The sequence below is a fragment of the Psittacula echo genome (assembly GCF_963264785.1).
Source record: "Psittacula echo genome assembly, chromosome: 4".
In the NCBI taxonomy this organism is placed as follows: domain Eukaryota; kingdom Metazoa; phylum Chordata; class Aves; order Psittaciformes; family Psittacidae; genus Psittacula; species Psittacula echo.
The window spans coordinates 73969762-73993466 of record NC_137738.1 but is presented as its reverse complement, the minus strand read 5'-3'; the positions used below and the strand labels follow the sequence as shown (position 1 = coordinate 73993466).

General features: G+C 41.1%; 1 protein-coding gene across 1 annotated transcript; it reads left to right on the top strand.

Moving 5' to 3' along the window:
• Positions 1–490: 490 nt before the first annotated feature.
• On the top strand, positions 491–12140 carry IRAK1BP1 (interleukin 1 receptor associated kinase 1 binding protein 1; the record flags this gene model as incomplete). Its single annotated transcript, XM_080615298.1, has 4 exons — positions 491–772; positions 6670–6735; positions 10876–11006; positions 11870–12140. The coding sequence occupies 4 exons, from the start codon at positions 491–493 to the stop codon at positions 12138–12140; spliced, it is 750 nt and encodes a 249-aa protein (XP_080471424.1).
• Positions 12141–23705: the final 11565 nt, after the last annotated feature.

Here is a 23705-nt window from a genome sequence, read left to right as displayed (position 1 = left end):
AATCACCTCTGCCTAGGTCCTGCTACAAGCCAACGATGTGCTGCAGCACATCCCAGTCTTCCCTACACAGATGGTGACTACAGCCCTTTCTCCACAAGTCCTTCTCACACTCTGGTTGCTCCAGACACTAATATGCTGGAAAAAAAAATATGGTAAAAGGGCCACAATGGCAGAAACATGACAGCTTTTCCTCGGAGTATGTGCACCTACACGTCCCCTGCTATAGCCTTCCCATGGGCTGCGCCCGGCCAGCTCCGCCTTGCCTCGGCCACCGTCATAGCGAGCGGCCCGGCGCTAACTCCCGGCTACCCGTCATGGCGGGTGAGAGACACCCTCGCCCTGGTGATGGCGGGGTGACATCGCGCCGCGGCCGCGTGGTGGCGGTAGGGAGCAGGCGTGAGGGTGTCACGTGGGCCTGCTCCCAGGGTAGAGTGGGCGCGCGGTCGTTTGTTGCCATGGTGCCGCTGTGAGGGGAGGGGGCTTCGCCGCTATGGCGCTGCCCGCGCCGGACCCCTCCCGCGTCTTCGCCGAACTCGTTCCGGCCCAAGTTCCGACTCCTTTAACTCCTGCCCAGGCGGGGCGCGGCGGACCCCCGGCTCCGTCCGGGCGGGAGGTGCACGTGATCGGCAGCTCGGAGCTGAGCGCCGGACCGGACCGGGCGCGGGTGTCGGTGCGCCTGAGCAGCAGGAAGGAGGCAGCCGGGGCGGCGCGGAGCAGCGTGACCCGCCGGCTGGAGTACATCGCCCAGGCCGCCCGCCAGCGCGGCGTCCCGGTGAGAGATGCCCCCCGGCCTCCGCCTCTTGCAAGGGCCGGCGGCTTAGCGGGGCCCCTCTGAGGCGGCCGGCGGGCTCTGGGGTGCGGACGGTTTCCCTGGGAGAGGCGAGGGGAGGAGCGGGCGGGTTAGCTTTCCTCTGCTGCGGGGTCCACTCGGGGCCTCCCGGAGCCTCCCCTGCCACGCTTGGCAGCCTTTGTGGTAAAGGTGTCTTCGTGACGGCGACGGGAGCAGGGGCAGCCCTGAGTGGAAAGGCGCCGGCTGAGGGGCCCCAGGAGCGGTGCTTGCATCGGCCTGACCGGCGGGAGGCGCAGAAGTAACGGGAGTAACGGGGTTTGAAGCTTTCGGCCCTCTGTCTCAGGAGTGCGCTGGGGGACTACTGTGAAAGCCTGCCTGTGATTGGAAGCTTGTAACTTTGCCAGCCTCAGCCGAAAAGGTGGAATGTCGCCATCGGGCTCTCCCAACAGGCCGTTTGTTTGGCGTGGGAAAACTTGCCTCCTTCGATGGAGCTTAGAACAGCTTGGTCTAGTGGAAGGTGTCCCTGCACGTGAAAGAGGGTTTGAAATACATGATGTTTAAGGTCCTTTCCAGCCCAAACCATTCAATGAATGCAGACCTCATGTGCATACACCTGAAACTGATAAAGTGGTACACAGCAACATAACCTGTACATGTGTGTAAGTCTCAGTATAACTATGTGATGACCATAGCTTACCAACAAATGCCTGCAGAGCTTTTTCCTCTCTGTTTTTCTCATTCCACTTAAGTAGAGAGGTATAAAAAAACATGAGACGTGATCAAGGCAGCCAAAGTGACACAGCCCCTTCATAGACTCAAAACCTTCCTTTACCATAATAAAATTTTTGGTCTCAGGAAGTAATTTGTGACAATGAGAAAAGCACAGTTGTGCCTTTAAAGCTTTTTGTCAATAAAGCGCTAAAGCTTTGTAAATGATCAATGTCTCTGTGTTTCTAAATAAAGCATTTGTTCAAGAATAAAGAAGGCAATAAAAAAAGGCTCATGATTTACTAAAAGGTCATATTGGAGCTATGGGACTAGAAGGTAAGGAGAGATGGAGGCTGCTGTGAGCTGGAGACCTGATCCTGCTCTGTACGTTTTTCCGGAACACATGGCTGGGTATGTGTCTGTCACAAGAAGCACAGTTCTGTTACCATCAGAATGGCTTTTTCAGTCAGAAATGGTGTATTTTTGTATGGGATTACAGGTTGAATGCCTTCAGTTTCTATTAAGTGAGTTAATAGGAGTTTAAAGTCTGGTGGGATGGAGCACCTCCTGTGACGGAAGGCTGAGAGAGTTGTGGTTGTTCAGCCTGGAGAAGAGAAGGCTCTGGAGAGACCTTAGAGCAGCCTTTCAGTTCTTAAAGGGGGCCTATAACGACAATGGTCATACTTGGGTACATGCAGTCAGATTCAGAAATGTAATGAGAGCAACTGAGCAGTGGTGGTGTAACATAGGTGGAGAGGTGACAGCTTTTACAGTGTGAGAGCATTCAGTGTCTTATTATAGTTATAATATTTTCACAGTAATCTTTTTGTTGTTTCAGAGATACCAGGTTTTGGAGAATGAAAATGTTCTTTCCGCTTACTTGGGGAACTGTGAAATGCTACTTACGTTGTGGGTTTCTCAGTGTTAGCAAAGTGTTAGCTCTAGGGAATTCCAAGAAAAACAACATGAAGTTGTTTTTTTTTTTTCAGAGTAGTTCCCTGCAGTATAATTTTTAGTGCTTTGTTCCATCCCATTTTAAATCACTTAACTGCTGGAGCTTTTATTTGCCTTGCAGCTTTTCTGCTAACAACTCTCACTACTGGCAATTTGTTCTTAACCACATTTGCTAACATCACTTGTAGCTAATACCATTCTAGACCACTGTAAAATTAGTATCTCTTCACAATCTCCATACGGTTCTAGTTGTTGCAAGCTTATCTAAGGCCTCTTTATAAATTAGATGGCTATTTTATATATTTATTTTAATTAATCCATAAAACAATTTCCTTAACCCTTGTTATTGCTATCGTAGTAAGCCTGTGAGGAACCAGATCAGAAGTGCACAACCTCTACGGCAGCAGGAGCTTGCATTAGCAGCTTGTCAGGATGCCTAGGGGCAGCACCTAATTTCCATATATATTTACACAGGATTTTAATCAGAAATAGATGCACATAGTGGCATTTATTTATAGAGTGCTGTAAGTATATGCAGCACTACAGAGCACAGAATCTGCTTTGAAGGCTGCAGGAAAGTAAAATCAATGGGGAATCCAATCTCTCTTACTCAGCCCAGCTGCTCAAAAGCAGCATTTTTTTCCCTTTCTCTGGAAGCAAACTGATTTTATATTTACCACCTAGCATTTATTTGGGGAGTAGAAATAACACCTGTGTTCTTTAATCACTGTATCTAATAATTGGCATTGGCCATCTTGTTTAAAAATAACAGTGGTAGTATTCGTTGTACCAGTCAGAGTGTTATTTAACAAAACAAACCAGCTAACAAACTATATCCAGTGGGCTCTGGCTTAGAATTTGTCTGTTCTAGGATATATCTTTGGATATATGTGCAATATCCTCCATATTTCAAAATCATTATTTAGGAGTCACAACTATGGATGCACATCCAGTCAGTCAGTTAAAAAGAAAGATTTTGTAGCTTTGCTCACTCAGTTACAAAATCTTCCCATTTCAATATATCCTTGAATAAGAAAGGTATAAACCTTCGTAAATCACCTTTTTTAGACTACCACATATTTTAAAAAATACCCCCAAAGTATCTTTATGTTTGCTGAGTACAAATATGCTTTTTACCTTTCTTAAAATAACTGTTCCACATACTTCAGTTATTTCTTGAGTGGAAATTAAGCAGCAGAAAGTTCTTCACCATCGTTTTTTAGGCTGTTGTTCTGTTCAACTAATGCCTAACAGAACAGAGGGGGTGAGGGGGTGGGAGGCTGGAGAACGGGTACCCAGTGCCTAACTGGGGTACATGCTGGCTAGAGCTGCTTATCATCCTTGCCTACCCAGGGACACTATGATGTTAAGGAGATACGAGCATGCATCAAGACTCTCCCCATTTCTTTAGTACTAAGAACAAAAGTACTTTAGGTTGTCTAAATATGTTTATTTTTCATAATGTAAAGTCATATTGGATAGATCAGTGCAAATGTACAAGTAAATTTTAAGAGGTATTTCCAGGTGTCTTCAGATTTTTTTGTTTATAGCTACACCCAGCAGTGTCTTACTACAAGGGTGCCTTAACATATATTTCCAAACTATAAACACTTTCCCTTACTAAGGCTGGTCTTGTGTTTAATGACAAGTCTCACAGTTTTGTTTAACTCAGTAACAGGAGCAGAATGCATAACTTAATCTGCAGATGGGCTTTCTCATACTATATTGTTATACAGCTGTTCCTTGCAGCGTGCTTTTACTAACTTGCCTATTTAGGTTCTTCCCTGTTCTCTTCCTGGATAAAGGAGCAATCATTCCTGTAAACAGCAGTGGTGTTGTGAGGATGGACACAATGGTCCTGTGGAGAAGATATTGTTCAGAAATAGGTAAATATGTAGCAGATAGGTAGGAGGAAGGGCTATGTAAGATTTTGTTCCGTTGAAAAGGAAAATGCAAGGCAAAGCACAGGTCTAGACTAGATGTTAGAGGCTCAGTGGGATAATGACTGTCTTTTTCATTTTTGTTTTTTAGAGTATCTGCAGCGATGATGGTTTATGTCACTGACTTGGAGAACAGGCTGTATAACCGGAATACAAATGCTATTCTGTTAAGAATTGTTCAGTGGCTTTGGGGGTAACTGAGTTATCATGTAACAATGATGTTACATTAATTTAATTTTCTTACTGTGATTTTGGCCCACATATTTAGAAAACTAAGAAAGTTATTGCAGAAGTCCTGCATACATGGCACATCGAAAGTGTAGCTTTCCCTCAGTCACAGTGAAAACTTATTTTTCCTGTGGCTATTGAAACCAAATGGATAGGCCCTCTGCCAAAATATGAACAATAGACATAAGCAGTACAGGAAAATAAAAAAGCCTTTTGCTTTTGATGTAGTCGAAGTTTTGATTCCAACTTAAAATTCAGTCATCACCTACCTGTCTTTTCCATATCTTAGTCCAACACAGGAGCAAAGTATCTAACAGGAGATGTATTGCAGGAGGCCACCCTGTTATGACTTCAGTGATTATTTCGTCTATTTATCTTCAGTAACACGTATTTCACAGCTACTGTCAAATCTGGTGGGATAAAAATTAGCTGCGAGGGAAATTTTATGATAGATGGCACAAAATGCTCTTTCAGTTGACCTTGCAATAGCATCTGGAGCCACAGGGTGGCACTGTCCTTAAATACACAAGAACCTCGCGGAGGGCAAAACCAAACTGGAAGCTCTGATCTGTTCAACCCGAAAGAGGACTTTTCTAAAAAGATGATTAAGGAGTGGGGACAAGGGAATGCAAATGCTTTTTTTCTTTCCTAACGTTTTATTACAGCATAGTTATTTCTGTGAAATATGAGTTGTAGAAGAAAGCTTTTCTCTGTGGCTATTTATGTAAGGGCTCTAGAAAAAAAATCTTTCTTGTCAGTTGTAATTGGATTCTATCATAAATAGTAACATTTGCTCCATTTTGTAAGTTAAATGAGTTGTTGGTTCTGGACTCGCTTGTTCACTCTTTAGCAAACAGCAGCCAGCCACATAAAAGGGGAAATACAGTTTTTAGTGACTGACTCTGGTCCTTGCCCTTACTTGAAAGAGATTATCCAAGAATAGGACTGTTGTTCTTGGATTTGAGTCCTGCCAGTCAATCAAAAAACTGACATTTCAAAATTTGTTTCTTGTAGGCTGCTGTGCAATGGTAATTATGGATCAAATTTCCATATGATATTTTAAAAGGAAAATGCTTCTCATGATTAATGTCATTATATAAACTAGTGCATGCATGCTACAGGAGAATCTTGAAGATTTGAGCCTCCGTAGGAAATATTCGGACACAAAGCATCTTTTGAAATGTCAGTCAAAACTGAAAGCAAATATTGTTCTCCTGTGCAAATAAATTTAGTAAGTGAAACTTTTTCAGTAATTGGAGGATTAGTAGCTGCTTCCCTATGACTCCTGGCTATTAAATGCGAAGTTATATTTGCAGTTAAATTATAAACTTTGCTTTTTGTTGTGTTATAGTAATTTCACAATAAATTGTTCCTCCAAACTGTTTACTGAAAAAGCAAGTCTATGAAAGAAATGTGATTGTTAGACCGCTAGCAAGCTTGTCACATACTCGGCCACAACCAAAATTATTCAGTATCTTATTTATAAGTCACAGAGGATTTGCTAGTGCTCTGTGCAGTCATGTTGAATAATGTAGCTGCTGTGAATGCAAAAGTGTCACTGGTGGAACAGTTTTTAAAGGTTATCATTCTGCCAGAATAACCAGTGCTCAGTCATTGTTCTCATCACCTTGTTACAAGCCACTGCTGTTAAAATATCTTAAAATAGGGGCCTGAAATGCACTTTTCACATCCGAACTTTCTGAAAGCAATTGAAGCTTCTAGATTTTTGAACCAGGTGAGTTCACAGCCACACTTTGATACGCACAGCTTCTAGCTAGCAGTCACTTTGAAGACTAGTTGTTCTCTTCAAGTGAAAAGTGGTAAAATTGTGTTATAGAGCTACTGTATAATTTAAATAATGTCAGGAAGTCTTTAGCGTGCAGCTAGTTTTTAACTGAAGAGTTTTGCATGGAAAATTCCATATTTCTGTTGCAAAGTCGTAAGTAATAAACCAAAACAGTTCAACCTTTACAAGACACAATGTACATACATTTCCAACAGGTACTTTATTTCAATCTTTTAAGATCCTGTTCTTGTACTTTGTTTTAGGAAGAAAATATGACTGTAACAGAGGATTTTAATAGAGTAGAAAATACTTATCAAATGGAAGCAGAGGTACGTATTCAACCTAACCAAAAATATTAACAAAAAGAGAATAAGAAATATCTCAAGGATCAAGGAGGACAGACTGAAAAGCCTCTTTCCTCATACTGAGGAGTAGGTGTTCTTTACAGTAAAGGCAGCACAGTCCAAAGAAGCTATTGAGGATAGCAGTTTAAAGCAGATTTCAGCTGCTGTCTTCTCTCTTGTGTAGAACTTGTTTTCTGCTACTATAATAGAGAAAAAAAATCTTCTCAGATGAATGTGTGCTTTTTAAGTGTTACACAATGCTACAGAAAGGAATATTTGGTTCTGGAGCTCTACAGCTGTTGTTCTGTGGCAGTGTAAGCAAACCCGCAATTCTGCACTCTCCTCCACCCACTGCCCTTTCTGCCCTCTACTTTGTGCAAGGAGTTGTACTTAGGTAATCAGGTGATAGGTCAGTTCAAAAGGCATCTCCAGCTAATAACTCTTCTTTTTCCAGATTTGTTTTTACTTTTTTCATTATTTTAGCTCCCTAAACTGGAAGCAATGGAAGGCAGAGGACAAGAGTGGATGGGGGACAACAGTGGCATGGCAGCCCTAATCTAGATCTGCTTAAGCCACACTTGAACAGCACCTGGACTTTGGTCTATCTGACATGACTCTGCCATTAGCTTGCTGCAAGTAAAGCAAATCTAATTGTTTCCTAGGTAATTGACTTGGAATCCTGCAGGTAAAAAGTGCTGTGTGAAGCTAAATATTATGGGAATAATCCTATTTTCTTCAGAAGTGGCTCTAGAGAGTATAGTTTTGCGTGTTTGTTCTATAGTAACAAATAAATGCTGTGCTGGAGATATTCATTGAGGCAAATGATATATTTTCAGCCAATAGATCTTTTTAGACCATGAAACTTTAATGACCACCCAGCAAATTTACAGATTCTTATGAAGAAAACCTGGAAGCCAGCAGTAAAATGATAGCTTAGTTCTATAGAGCTGTTACTTACAATCCCCTAAACCAGAGCTCAGCCTCTTTAATTTTCTTGCTTTCAGGTATATTCTCATCTAAATAACACCAATAAATACAGAAATAATTGAAAATATGGAGAACAAATTTGGGGTTTTTAGAATGAGTCTTAAGATACTTAAAGGGTAAGCATCAGTGTTGTGTTCTAAATGACTTTAACTTCGTAATGTAGACACCTACTATCATGAGAGCTTAAATCACCATGTTTTTTAACAACTTAATAAAACCATATTGAATTATGACAAGCTAAGGCTTACTTCAGTCTTCAGTGGTAACTTCACCAATCATCTCCCTTCTGCTATTCATTTTTATACAACAAAGATCGTAGGTGGAAAGTTAATTACATGGATTTAGTGTTCATTTGTAGGCAGCTCAAACCAGGAGTAATTGCTGTTCAAGAGCTGCATGGTTGCCTAGGTTCTGAGTGTCAGAACTTGAAAAATCTAGCCACAGAACTGCTGTTTGGGCTGCCCTGTGCATTTAACTAGCAGTATGGTCGCTCTTTATGCAGAGATTAGTTTCTCCTTGCTTCTCCCTTTATCTGTGTACTTGTTTCATTAGTGCAGCTTCATAAACCAATGAAGCTCTATTGACCAGTGTGTTTGCATACTTCAGCAATATAAATGAATTTAAAACTAACTTCTACTCACTTCTTTACTAAAGAGTTTGCCATTATATTTGTGTTTTACACAAATGGAAGTCGTGCATTATTTCCTTTTACAAACTCTTTTCACCAGTTATCTACTGTAAGTCTTTAAAAGACTGAAGCAGCTCCCAGATAGCTCTTTCAAGGTATAATCAAGAATACAAGACACACTTTCAACTGTAAGGAGATAAATTTTAATTCATGGTATAACAAAGGAAAACATGCAGAAGAATGAAGTTGTGTATGAGATAACAAAGCTCTATATTGTCTAAATCTTAATAGTTCATTTATTGCATGACGCTCTTATGGGATGAATACTATGTTGGGTTTTTACACTTATTGATCTACTCGCCTCCCTATAAACTGTAGCTTCTTGTCCTTTGCAGCCTTATCCAAACCTTGCAATGTCCATAATGGTTTTGCATACCTTTGTATTGCTTTTTCACACTTTTTAACCTTAATCATAATTGAAGAAATGGAAATGCTGTTTTGCATTGTAATGCTTAAGTATCCCCTGCAAATGTAAGTGGAATTTATTTTCAGCTGATTTTTTTAATAGGGAAAACCAACAAAATTCACTGTTACTGCTCAGTTGTTTTCTGCCCCTAAGGGCACCTGGTTAAATGCTTTGTTTTAACAATAAGGTTCCTGAGTGCCCAAACTGCCCCAGTCTGAGCAGCTTATCTCTTCATTAAGACTTGCAGTTCTTTTGTTTGTTTCATCCCCTTGAGAGAATTAATCTCATAAACACTGATAGCAATCTGGAAAACACTGTGACAAGTCCTCACAGTGAGACTTCCAACTTTTCACAAAATACAGCATGACAGTTTTCTGGCAAAACAGCACAAGAGGATGCATGCTTTTTATATATGGGAAGAACTCCTACTGAAGAGAGAAATCTAGATTTGGTCTCATCTTCAGTCTTTGTTCAAATTGATACTGCGCCTTGCAGAAAGCAATCCAACTCCTGAGTTACAGATAGAGGCTGAGGAGCTGAGATGAAGATGCAGACTTGGTGCAGTTGTGGAGGACAGGCATGAGCCTTTGTCCAAGTAGGAGATGGAGTTGCCCTGGCACTTCATCTTGGTCAGTTTTTAAGGCTCTAAGTCCAGCTTTGCCTCAGTTGTGTGGAGAGCTATGGAGCCAGTGCCAGGACTCAAGCCAGGATGAGCTTACATGTACTGCACCACGAGGCTATCGAGGGCAGTAAGACATGTGCAGTAGTTACTTTGTGATAATTGTCAATATCCATTTTTTTACCTTACCCTGTATATGAAGTAACCCCCTCCTCTCGCACCAAGAGATTCCACTTCCTTGAATTTTATCTCATTTTCCACAAGATAAGTCTATGGTACACACAGGAAGTTACTACAGTGCAACTGAAGTGCCATAACTTTGATTTCTGTACCACTGGGATAGATGGCTGCATGCACTGCAGCTGTCATAGGGCTGACTGTATGTCACAGGGGTTGTCAGTAGAATTTTCTTTACCACAGCTTTTTTTCTTCCTCTCGTGTTGAAGGTGTACAAAAAGAAAGGAATGAGTCAGGAATAAAAGAGAGGATGAGTCCAACTTGGTGGTAAGAGCACTGTACTGGGAAGTGAACATGAGGGATTTAGTTCTCCCAAAACCAAGATTTGAGACCCAGGATTTCTGATTCTGGAATGCTGTAGCAGCTCAGCATCATTGCTTCACTCCTGGTAACTGTGCTGTGCTACAGGAAAAGGGTGGCTCCTGCCTGGAAAGTCCCTGCCTGGAAAGTCATTGCCTGGATTGGCACTTCCCCACAAGAAAGGTGGTAGGGCTCTAAATCTGTCTGGGGCTGACCGTGATGCCTACTTTTGCAGCATTCAGGAAAGCACTTGGATTCCTGATGCATCTGTATTTAATGCTTCTTATTGCCAAAGCCACAGATAGCTAGATGTTTAAATTGGTTTTAATCCAAGTCTGAAGTGCCCAGTTCTCTGTAGGCACTGAAGTGAGTCTTAAGCCAGTGCAGGATTTTGAGCTCACCTGCAAGCTGAACTGGGCTACCCTTAGTTTATTCTCATAGTTTCGGTTTCTTGAAACTAATGCTTGGAATTAAAGTGTAATTTTCCATCCTGCACCATGTTTTACACATCATTTTGCTTGAACTTCTGCATAATTAACATTTACTAATCTAAAAAAGGTAAAAACTGGGATGCATCTGGTCATGTGTCCCAAAGAGCACATTCATTCTTCAGATTGTCTACATACCAAGAATGCCGCACTTCCTCACAAAAGAGCATTTCTTAGTCCTCAATTTTAAACCATTTTATGAACTACTTTCTGTTGCAAACCTAATTACAGTCTCTAGGGCTATATAAAAGTGTTCTAAGTAAATAAATTTGGTGTTATATACAGGACTAATATGTTTATTCAGTTTTTACATATCTGGCTTTATACTGATTTGTATACAAGTGTTAAGTCATAGGGAGAAAATGAAAAAACTTTGTGTGCTGTCTGTGTTCACTCCCAGGTCTGTATCATATTCAGTGACTTTGGAAAAATGCAGAATGTTTGCAGTCTACTCATTGAAAAGTTAGGAACCTCTGTTACCATCAGTCCACCCTATTTCTACCATACACCAGCAGCTGTGGACACCCTTCGGTAAGTTCTCACTCATGCCGCAAATTGTACAGTGTTGTATAACAGTTAATAGGAATACAAAGAATACATAGTTTATCCTGTTTGTAGTGGGAGTGAATTGTTTTCTTCATACTTATTGAAATTTATGTTCAAATATTTCAGTATTTGTTTCAAACATAACTTAGAAATTAATGATTAGCCTAGGAGATACAGCTTGTTCTTTTGACAGTGTCCATGTGCAAAAGGAGAACGTAATAAATGGAAGGATAAGCTACTGTGAATATTGGGTCAACAGAATTTGACTTTCGTCACTACATCAGCACGTGTAGATTTAATTTGTGTTTATTTGTGAAGGTACAAGTGTGTTACCAGATGCTGGTAATTCAAAGTACCCTTGCTAATTGCCATTATTCTTAGCTGCTGACATGATCTGAAAAGAACCGTGCGTGGTGCTTGCTCAGCATCGAAACACACTACTTTGAAGCTCAGAATCTTCATATTTTAGGTGTTAACTATTCAAAGTGCTGCTTCTATTGACATTGGAGGGGCAGAGGGAATTTTAGTCTTTGTTTGGGTTTTGCCTCTTTAAACAAAAGAATTACGCCTGGTCCAAAAAGCAAGCTCAGCTGACTGCTGCTCACGGTTCTGCAGGTATCAGAGTGTTTCTCAAAGGTATCTAGACAGGAGCTCAGGCCAGTGTGGTTTAGGAGCATCTGAGAAAACTCCTAAGCTATCCCCCAGAAGCTGGGGGCAGGTGATGTGCTTACATCTATGCAGTTACAAAAGCTGAGGCTTTAAAAAGTAAAATAAAATAAATGCTTGGCAGGAATACTTGGAATTCAGTTAGCCCTGATTATTATTGTGCTGCTGCTTCTTCCTCTCAGCCGTCAAGTCTGTGTTGCTGCTGTTGGAAACACCCAGCGGAAGGCCCAGGAAGTCTGCCGGCTCTTTGGCCAGTCACTGGGAAAACCTTTATTAATAAGAGAAGAAGAAACAAGAGAATGGGGAGGCCACACCGAGAGCCACCTGCCCAACTCCCCAGATTTACTGACTCTGCAGGAAAGAATCCAGAATGCTACAGCTTATGCTTCTTGTAGAGTGTTCGCAGTGTTTGAGATAAAGGGAAAAGAAAACAGAAGAAACAAGTTGCTCTAGAAATCTTCAAACCCTATATATTAATAAATTTTTCATGCTTTTTTGAGTTTGTTGGGTTGGGGGTTTTTTAACTTTATTCTTATGGTAGCAAGTAGGGTTAGAAGAGGATATTAAGAATGAGGTTTATGTAGTGAGCCCAAGTAGAAGGTCTCCTAACATATCTGTCCATGTGCAAAAAAGTAGATGAACTCTTTGTTTGCATGTCTCATTTGAAGGCAGCATAATGCAGGCTTTGATAGAGAGAGTAGCTGAAGTATTGCAGGATTTACTTACTACAGCTCTCCTCAGAAATATTTCAGTTCCTGTTGGCATTTATTTAGCTCTACCCCCTAAAATGAAGGTTACAATTAACTCTGCAAGTACAGTTCTTAACTATTTAGTTTCTTCCTTTGCCCTTGTAAAAGGGCCAGATACTTCATGTGCAAAACCTTTGGTACCCAGGCTATATAAAGACCTTTTCTCACAGATCTAGAAGGAAACTAATCCCCATCCTGAGTCGTGGTAAACTGAGCATGCAGTGTGTTCACTTCTAATGAAATGGATTGTTCAACATAAAACATACCTAGGAATGTTTTATTTTATCATAGAAAAAAATATACATGAATTTAGTTGCTCCCATTTAAAAAGGAAATACATTGTCTGGTTGTACATTACATGTACAAACCCTTCAGTCATGAGGATAGATCTTTTTCAACCAGGGCTGCATGATGTATTTTGATCCATCATATCCACTGAAATAGGCTTTCATATCAGGGTGGTGCACCTGTGAAAATAATGTCAAGTTGAATAAGCACCAGAATTAGCAGTAAACACAAACATACTTAAAAGAATCATTACAATTACTACAGGTAACTTTTTGAAAACTCCTGATGAGTTTTTAAATACACAATGTACATGGAGATTCTTTCAGTGGGATTTTCCATGTATCTCATCATGTATCTGTATAAACCTAATTTATGTCATCAGAACAGTGGCTTTCTCAAAGTACTACAAATGCTGAGCATATCTCATGAGATGCTATGTGCTAGATTTACACCAGCATTGATGTTTTGAAATCAGCACTGTTTCTTTCTGAAGTAGTTGCCACTCACATGTTGCTGGTAGAGCTGTTTGTTATTTTTACCAGTGGATCAGTCATCCAGTCCAATTAGGCAGTGGGAACAGTAAAGAAGCAGTTGGGGAAAAGGTGAAGACACACCAAGCAATGGCCTTAGGTACCACAATGTGTAAGTTGGAGACACAAATGCACAAAGGGCAGTCCAAGTTTCCTGCCTTGTCATGATGCAGGAAACCAGAAGTGAGCAGGTTAGAGTGGCCAACTAGGAAAGGGTTAAGACAAGTCTAAGCATTGTCTCATCATTCTCAGCTCTTCAGGAAATTGCCCATTAGGCTGCAGAAAAGGCTGAGCGTGGGCAATCCACAGACCTTTTGAACTTGAGGCATAGGCATGACTCACCAGTTGTAATTAATCTCAACAAGCTAACTTTCAAATACCTGACTTTCTGAGCTTGTTACCATCAGTTCTGATAATCTGTGGAGAGAACTAGCCCGTCATGCAGGTGAATGAAGCAATCTGACATCTTAGAGGCTAATTAACTGAATGTTTAAGATGAAATATCTGTTTCTCCCCATGGACTACAGAGGTAACCAAAGGTAGCCAGCTGACTGACATAATGAACAGTGCAGACACATAAGTTAGAGTTGTCAGAACCCAATTTTAAATACTGATAGCACTTATCCTGGGACAGCATAGTGCCTGCTCCTAAATTCAGGCATGTTAGCACATTTTATATTACAATCAGGGGCTAAAACAGCAACAAGGACTTGAACTAAGGCTTCTCCCACATAAAAGAGGTGATGGTGTCAAACTGTTCACCCCACTGATTGGGGAGGAAGGTGCTGTCCTTTATGTGCAGTGACACAGTTTCAGGACTTCAGGCCAGTATAACTCATACACTTCCTTTGGGGGGTTCTCCTGAAAGGCAGAACATGCCAATTTGAATCTCCTCTGTTTGACTAGACCAAGCATCTCCTCCCAGAAGAACGGTTCAGCTGCTTGCTGTTATTTCAAATACAGATACTACCACTGTCCACAATTTAAAAGAGGGCATCCACAGGAGCAATGAATCCCTTGCAAAAGCTGTTCATATGCGGCATGAGTGCCTGAAGTTGGTTTTCTGAATCAAAGTCTCTGACTAGCATAAGAATCAGGTGCACTTGCATAAGCTAGAAAGTATTAAATGACTCATTCAACTTTGTCAGGTCAGTGAAACCCTAAAACAAAAGTCCATGTCTGCAACAGCCTCTGTGTAACAGAAGTCAAGCTACTACAACACTTACAAAACTAAGCAGTGGGATACTCTGAAGGAGGAAGTACCTGGGTTTGGTCATTCATCACTTTCCAAAAACACATACTTGAAAGTACAGCAGTAATTTGTTTATCTATCTGCTTTCTCTGTTAGTTTTCACTAACTTCACAAAATTGATAGTATCTATTTAAGCCGAAGGTCAGCCAGCTTTTAAACACACAGGATAACATGCAAGTTGCAACTGAATAAAAAATAAATAGTACCTCCAATCCCGTAATAATTGATATCTCTTCCTCAGGAATGTAAGCTGTAGATTTGCCAAATCCATTTGCTTTGTTAATTAGAATTCGATAGTGAGGAGTACCTTTTAGATCCTGTAAAAATAGAAGGAAAGTAAATAGCCTCAAGGGGAGATGCTGACTAAAGATTACATTTATATAATCAGTTAAATCTTCCTAGGCTTACAGAACCTAAACTCACTTAATATGTACATATAGCAAGTTCATTTTTACGACCTTGCCAACGTCAGTTTGGAAGATTAAATATAAAGCCATCAAACCTGTAATACATGAAGCTCATGCCACATCTGAAACATTTTTTAAAAGCCAAGAATTTTATTCACCTTTTCTCCCATAGGTCTGGCAAGAAACCTGACTTGGAATATCCCCCTGCTTTTGTATATAGGTCCCATAATAATTGTTTAGTCACCCTTCTTCCTTCACAAGTGACAGCAGAGAACATCAGAGGGAAAGAGGCAAATTCATACGGTCTTGGACCCAGTCCTGGACAGAGCTCAGGAAGCTTCTATGGATATAGCAGAATCTTGCAGCCAAGAAAGGAAAAAGGTAGCTTACTATTATTTTTACAGTGCCTATGAAAACAAGACATGGGCCAGGGTCCCATCATGCTCACTACTACCCATAAACATTCCTGCCCCAAGTAACCCACAGTCTAAACAATAGATGCATGCAGACAGGTAATGAGTTCATGAAGCTGTTAGTATTGATCCACGGGGCCTCTGCTCAGCAATTTAGTAAAGAACTGAAAGTCAGAGAAAGGCAAGGAGAAGCTGGGCTGACATCCTGGCTAATGTTTGGAGGGGACTTGCAAGGACCAGGCTTAGCAGTTGCCTTGCAAAGGTCAGAAGGCATTTTGTAGAGCTGATGGGCGTAACATGATAGGCAAAGGCAAGTTAAAAAACAAACAAAAGGCACACGCTTGGACCACATGTCATCACTATTGAAATTAAAACAAGAAAGACGAACACCAGGTCACTGGGAGAACAGAACCATATAACGTATATAAAAAGAATCAGAATGCCTTTGGGGAAATTCAAGGGTGTTCAGTTGGTGGCAACAATACTGAGGGGAGAAAAGGAGAGGAGAAATGAAAGCAAGGATGCAGGTGTTTTAGAAGCCCAAGATGAGTGGCAGGTGGCTAAAATTACAGCAGGGAAGGAACACAATGCACAGAACAGGACTGAACGTCTGCTCCCAACTGAACGTGAATTCTCTGCTACAGGCAGTTTCTCATTTTCAGTCCTCTTTGACTTAATGATTAGTGCCTTCCTGCCACTTGAGCAGTGTGGCAGCAGCCAACCCACAGAGTATGCAGCACTCTATTATCAGACCAGCACTGTCAACAAAGATTTGGCATCTGATTTTCAAATATGACAAGGACTTAGGCTAGAGAATTTCAAAAGCTTCAAGAATTCCAACAAAACCATTTTAAAATAGATTTCCATTCCAATACCCAGATACCCAACTGCTGTTTAACTGAAACTGATTAAACACAACGGATTACTTGTGTTTCTTAGGTGGAATGAAGATGTTACCAATTATGGATGATCAGTTAAAAGATGATTTAACAAACTCTCAACTTTGGTAACACACCACAAGAAATCCATTCAAACATTATTAGGAAAAATTTTTTTCACTATAAGGATGGTGAGGCACTGGCACAGGTTGCCCAGAGAAGCTGCTGCTGCCCCATCCCTGGCAGTGTTCAAGGCCAGGCTGGACGGGGCTTTGAGCAACCTGGTCTAGTGTAAGGTGTCCCTGCCCATGGCAGGGGGATAGGAACTGAATGATCTTTAGGGTCCCTTCCAAGCCAAACCATTCTATGGTTCCGTGAATTATAGGTTGGCACCACTGCTTTAAATACAACACTGTGCATTAGAAGTGAGCTATTTTCATTTGAGACATGCCCAGTACAATCTTGACCAGTGAAGCCTAACCAATCAGTGATGCAAAAGCAGAGCTCTACTGTGACAGCAACGCAGAAGCAGGAGAGGTACCACTCAGCTGCACGGGTGATATGGGGCTCTTACATATTTCTCAGGAGGTTAAAAGGAAGTCTGTCTGTAACAGTTTCTGAGGGTTTTTTTTTAACTGTATTTACTCTGTGTATGTATTAATAAAGCAAGAGTTTAATGCATTCAAACCTGTTTCATTGGAGGATATTTATGTTGCAGCCGTTCTCCTGGAGTGTTAGCTTTCACATCCCATCCAATAATGACTCCAGAATAGCCAAGTTTCTTGTGAACTATTACCTGTCCCACACTGAACTGAATATATTCAGGCTTTGGACTGTGAACACGAGTTGATTCTAGTTTAACATAGAAAGAGACTTATCAAGGATAAGTGTTTGATCAAGTATATTAAACATTGAAACAGAAATTCTCCTGACTTTTACCAGTTGAGAACTGACAATTAGATTAATATGTGAAGTAAACAAGGGAATGGATACTTTAGTTTTCCCCCAGAATATTACTATGATATTTGACAAAACAGCATCCACCAAGGAAGGCATTTTCCTATTTGTATGCCTTTGCTTTTACATAGGGGGTCTTAACAGAATTTTGGAAAGCATAAACACCTGACTGTATTGACAATTACTTTTACAGTGCTTACACATACTAAATGGCTTTGCTGTTACTTTTTCCAGTTTAGCTCATGGAATTCTTCTATTCAGTCTGACTGCGAGGAATTTTTTTTCCCAGAAGCAGACTGATCAACTGTTTCTTTTTCCTTTTATGAAATTGATTCAAATCAGTTCATTTGAATCAAGTGAAAGCTATACCACTCTTTCATACATCAATATTACCATCAATTTCATACTCTCAGATATATTCAATTAAATAGATACATAGACATAGTATAGCTTATTGAAGCTGTTACACAGCTCTGGATTTTACTGTTTTGCTTACTGAACATTATCAATATTGCTTAGAGAACAGGTAAACGTATATTAAATATTGAAACCCACTATAGAAGATCTTATAACAACATCACAAGCAAAATCCAAAAAAGGATTGCAAAGACTCCAATACCTCCAAAGTAAGAATGGGGTTCTGCTTCATTGTCACCACTTATAGTTTTCTTTGCTCCATAGTACCAATTCCTAAAATGTAAAATTAGGAAGTAACTCAACAGTCAAGTTCTTTAGAAACAGAGGTTTAGGATAATTTGTGTTCTGGTTATTACAATCTTCAGCATTTATAGAGGGATACTGCAAAGCCTTTCATACAAAATTCTTCACAATTTGAAGCCCAGATAAGTTTTATATTAAAACCACTTTTAAAGAGTACACAAGACATAGGAATTTGTTCCAACAGGGGAACCTAATTTCTTTGGATATGTAATTCTCCAATTGCATTGAAATTTTTATATCTGAGGAAGCCCATTTATTTTACACGTGCAAACAAATATTGTTCTATACTCTTAACAGAGTGATTCTTTAGTACCTTCTGTAAAATCTTTATAGGCTGATTACCGCTGGTATGGACAAGGTGGCTGGCAATGAGTCTCAGCTTAAGGCTACTGTAAGTTTAGCTTTTCCTTCTGCACTAGGCTGAATTTCATCTGAATGTAAAGAATGGGGACTAAGGGAGGGGCATCTTTAGAAACATCTGGTTTTCATGCTATTGTGAAAAAGAAAGGGTAAAGAAACAATGATCAAACTAAACATTTACTGGGGGAGCTTTCAAATATTCCTTCTGCTGGCAATGCAGCAGGAGAAGTCTACAAACAGATGTATTTGGGTTAACATTCTTCACCCACACCAGCCGGAAACCCTGCTGGTGTCAAAGAACTACAGGCTGTCTTAGTCTCCTTTCTCTTTTATGGCGTTCACCTTTCAGTCTTACTCCCTTCACCCCATCCGCAAGAAGGCCAGAGCAGGTTCCACGACTGTGTAAACAAGGTGTTTTTTAGAAGTCTTGGTTTAGCTCAAATTAGGTTGAAAACTACCTTTTAACGGAAACAGGAATGGGCAAATATCCTGACTTTCAGACTGCATTGTTGAAAACAGCAGCTAATATAGTAGGTTTGGAAGGTCTCAAATGTCACTGCATTTTTAGGGTAACCAATTCTTTACATTATAAGATATTCAGAAGACACAAGCAGCTCAAACTGTATAAAAATACTATATACAAATAATCAAGGGATCATTCGGTCTTCAAAGGCTTTCTTTTTGGAAGTGCCTGGAGCTTTCCACAAAGTTTCAAAGCAATTTATGGTGAACCTAAGAAAAGAACAGATTCTGTTTCCATTCATACACCATTCCCCTGAGTTTTCTTGGGGGCAAAACTAAGTCTGAATCTTCCACAGTTCAGAGGACCTCACGCTCACAATTATAGTACATCATCAGTAATAAATGATCTTTGAAGGTACAGACAAGGTAAAACCTTTGGAGAATTAAATCTCACAAACAAGTCCTTTAACCTCCCCAAACAAGTCCAAGCAACGCTCTTCTTAAATTAAAATTGCATATACATAACTGGATATAATTTTAGTTTTTCTAGACCAACTGTCACATGCCCAACAATTAAGTTTCCCCCTTCTTCCTAAACCCACAGATTTCCCATCTGAGATTTCTAATTCAATTTCAAGTTTTCTTGAACTACCACATGCAGCACAGGATGTCCATCCCACGTTGTAGGATCTGATCCTACAAACATGTAGCTGCTTATAATCACTAATATGGTTAAATTGTCCTGACTCCACAGTCAGATAAATTTAAAGTAGAGGATACTATGTATAGAATTACTGCCATGATTGACGTTAGTTTCACATGGAGCTCAAATTGCATGTTTGTGTAGAATATAGGCACAAGATTTTCTTAAAACTGGTAGAGTGTTCTAAATCAGTCTCAATAAGTAAATAAGAGACACTTTCTTTTTGCTACTTATTTCACCCCTACAGAATCCCTTCCTGTTAAGAAAAGGCCATGTTTGAAATTGATTCTTAAGTGTAGACAGTACGTAACGTCATCCTACCTTGTCTTTGATAGCCACAGCTTTAAACGATCTGCCCACGCATCCAGACTCAAGTAAGGTTTTGTAAAGCTTCTCCAAGAGGCAATGACCCTTCAGTGGTAAAAATGATTATCACATTGGTTTAAAAACCAATCTCTAGTATTTTTATATATTTTTTTACTATTTAAAATTTTAAGGCTTCGCTTCTGTAGCAAACAGGAAAAAAGTCAGTGGCCAGGAACAAGCTGTCCTCAAGATTAATATCCAGACTGCAAATAAGTATTCTTTCAATCATCGCTGGTATCAGTAAACTGTATACAAGTTTTGGAAAATGCCATTTTTCATGACAAGGTTACTTGCTTTCTGGATTGAGACCATAAGAACTGCTAAATTGCGTCAGATTCTTCAGTTTCAACTATCACTTGAGAGTACTGAGCATGAGACATTTCAAACATTGTGCATGTAATCAAAAGGCTATTAAAAAATATCCTAAAAATTTTTGCATAAATCTAAATGGTTCACAATTGACTCATATCATGAAACTTCAGAGTTATTTAAATCTGTGTCTTTATGCACAAAGCCAGACTCAGTTCTTTTTTCATCTTTTGCTTTCATTAGTGCGCATATTTAAGTTCTACAGATGAACCACACAACCAGTGCACTACACAGGCTGCACTGTTAAAACTAAGTCTCTTTGCACGGTTCATCTTCAAGATACCAACATTTGCCAGTGGTTACCACTAACAAATACTTGGATTGATGTAGTACGCTCCACTTTACATTTGGAGATAGACACTCATGACCCTGTCAATACATAACTTCTTAATCTATATACAAAATGGCACTACTTATTTAATTCTGGTGTTATGACTGCCTTAAGTAATTTACTATGAATTTTTGCTGCTTAAGACCCTGCACTTAGTCATACTATGCAAGGAAATCTATTTTGACAGTAAGCGTCAAAAGGTAATGGAAAGTTACAGTCTTACTAATCAAACACGTCATTTCTCCCTTTTTGAAGGGACATAACCCATAGTAACATATTTTGGAATGTCCAAAAGCAGAATGAGATTGAGGGACAGTTGTGTACTCACACAGATTGTACACAGATTTTGATGTAAAGAAAACAATGGTTATTATTCAAATTTTGAAGGACATCTTTAAACAAATAAATAGTGACATTAAACCACAAAAATGCCTGAGGTGTGATTTGAATACTGTTTTCGTGTAGGAATGGCCAATGTATCTCACCCACACTCCAACTTTCCAAGACAAAGTGTCATTGGGGATGAGAAAGAGAACTATCCTTACAAAAAGCAGGGAAATAAATACTTCCAACCTTTCTGTTACTTGGATGCGCTGAGCAGAGTCTGTTCCATACCACTGTGATATGAAATATTGTGCAGGCAGCGCAGACAGCAGCGCACAAATCTGCAGAGCTGCAGCCACATTGATGTAAGGCATTCCAACAGGAAGTTTCTTCCGAAACAATTCCCTGCTCTCTACTCTGGAAAGAGAAAGGAGGGAAAAGAAAAAGGAGAGACAGAAAACATAGCAGTCAGATTTGCCAAGTAGACACCTTCACAAAGCAAAGAAAAGTAAAACCTGGTTAAGAGTTATACAGACATCTCTTTCATCTGGAAATGGGAAATAAAAAAAAAAAAAAACCACGAAGAGAAAAAGGGAACAGGTTGTCCAGTTTGTAATAAAAAGCTGCTCTAGAAGAACAAAATTCATTGCACTAATTCATCATCTATTTAAGTTTATTAAACATGACTGACGTATCAGACTGATAACCTCAAGAAAAATCTATTTAGATTCAGTGATTATTGCACATACCACAGAACTAAGGGCAACAGATCATAGGCATGCACAGTATCATACCAAGATAACAAGATGTGCCACAGCCCCAGCACAAGACTAGACAAGGATTTGACATTACCATTCATTTCACAGGCACCTGCGCACCTTAAGAATGCGTTAAGATATTCATGACTCTCCCTCCTTCTTGTCAAATTAAGATATTCACCTGCAGCTGAGGAGCACATTTACTGTCTTTTTACACATATGAAGATTTTTTAAACCAGAGCTAAGATTCACTGAAATTTGAGAGTTTATGCAAACATTCTTAGAGCACACAGGCTTATTACAACATTCAGAGAGTCAGCTATATCCACTCTCTGTTCTGTCTTATTAGTCTGCAGTAGTGGCGGTTACAGCTACTACTGTCTACTCAAGTACTCACCTTGCAAGTACAAGCAAATTGTTTCAATTGTTTCTGAGTTGCTTCTAGTTCCTGCTATTTTGTGTCATTTACAAAATAATCTGGGTTGGTGCAATATATACAATACATGTGTATGTGGGAAGTTAGACTTATGAAGACCACCTAGCAAAAGTAGTCGGGATCACAGGATAACGCTAAAGGAGGCCCAAGAATACGTAAACCTTTGTGCACGTGATGAAGAGTTACTCAAACTACATTTTTCACTTCTGCATCACCTGCTTTAGAACCAACAGCAAAGAAAAACACATCTAATTTCAGACATCACCAGTAGCTGTACATCTGGCGTACTTGTTTACTCATGCATATCAGGGCGGGGGGGTAGGAAGAATCACTTATCAATTCAACAAAGTGTCCATCAGCACCACCAAAATGACCGTACCTGCTGGGCTGGAGGGCCGGCCAGGCACCCCGGGGAAGGTTACCACTTTGCCCACAGCGTTTGTCCAGCACTACTGTACCGCCCCGGCGGCAGCAGGTGTTTCTCCTCTTTCTAAAAGCAATATTTGAGCAGCTGGATCCACTGGACAGAAAGGATGTGGATGCAGACAGAGATAGCCTGGACCAAGGCTGGAACCCCACACAATCAAAAAAGTACTTTTGAGCCTATTCTAAACACCTGAAAACCTGTTCGGAAACAAGCTAAGCCTTCACCCCGGCTATGCTGATGGATTCAAAGCAGGGATCGAGCGCAGGGCCCATCCGCAGCAGCCCCGGTGCTGACGAGCCCCGCGGGCAGGTGAGGCGGCGGGGCGGGCTGCCCACTCCGAAGGGCTGCCGCAGCCCGGGACAGCCCCGCAGCCCTCCCGCCCCGGCCCACCTGGCGGCTGAGGTAGCCGGGCCGGAGCTGCACGGCGGCAGGTGCCGGTGCCGCCCCGCGACCCACTCTCCTTTCCTCCCTCCCTCCCTCCCTTGCAGCCCCCCGCCCGGCCACCACCGCTGCAGTCCCTCACCCGTCGGCGGCCGCAGCGTCCCGCTCCCCCGCGGCTCCGAGTGGCAGGTGCCGGCCCCGATCCGCTCAGCTGGGCTGGGCGGGCGCGGCAGCGGGGCGGGGCGGCAGGTAACGGCCGGCGGACATCTTGTGCGGCTGAGGGGAGCGGCGGGACTGGGTAGTTCTCGGCTTCGTGCCCTCCCAGGTGGTGAAGGCTGTGCCTGAGCCCGGGCCAGGCTTTCAGGTCGGGGGTTATCCCCCTTCTCCCAGACCGTCTGCCACCTTCCCCTTGCATGGAAAGTGTATCAGGATTTCTCACGCTCAAAATGCAATAAAACAAAAGCCTGGGGGCAGTTGACATCCTTACCTTTTCTGAGGAGGTACAAAGAAATATTTTTTTTTTTACTTATTTATTTTTGCAATTAGTGTTTTGTCTTTTTATTTTATTTTAATCACACAGCCACAGTCAGAGCCTGGTTTTGGTTGGAAGGGACTTTAAATTTCATCCAGTTCCAAGCCCCTGCCATGGCAGGGGCACCTTCCACTAGATCAGGTTGCTCCAAGCCCCATCCAACCCGGCCTTGAGCACTGCCAGGGATGAGGCAGCCACAGCTTCTCTGGGCAACCTGTGCCAGTGCCTCAGCACCCTCATAGTGAAGAATTTCTTCCTTGCATCTAATCTACATCTACCCTGCTTCAGTTTAAAGCCATTCCCCCCTTGTCCTGTCACTACATGCCCGTGTAAAAAGTCCCTCTCCAGATTTCTTGTTAGCCCCTTTAGGCACTG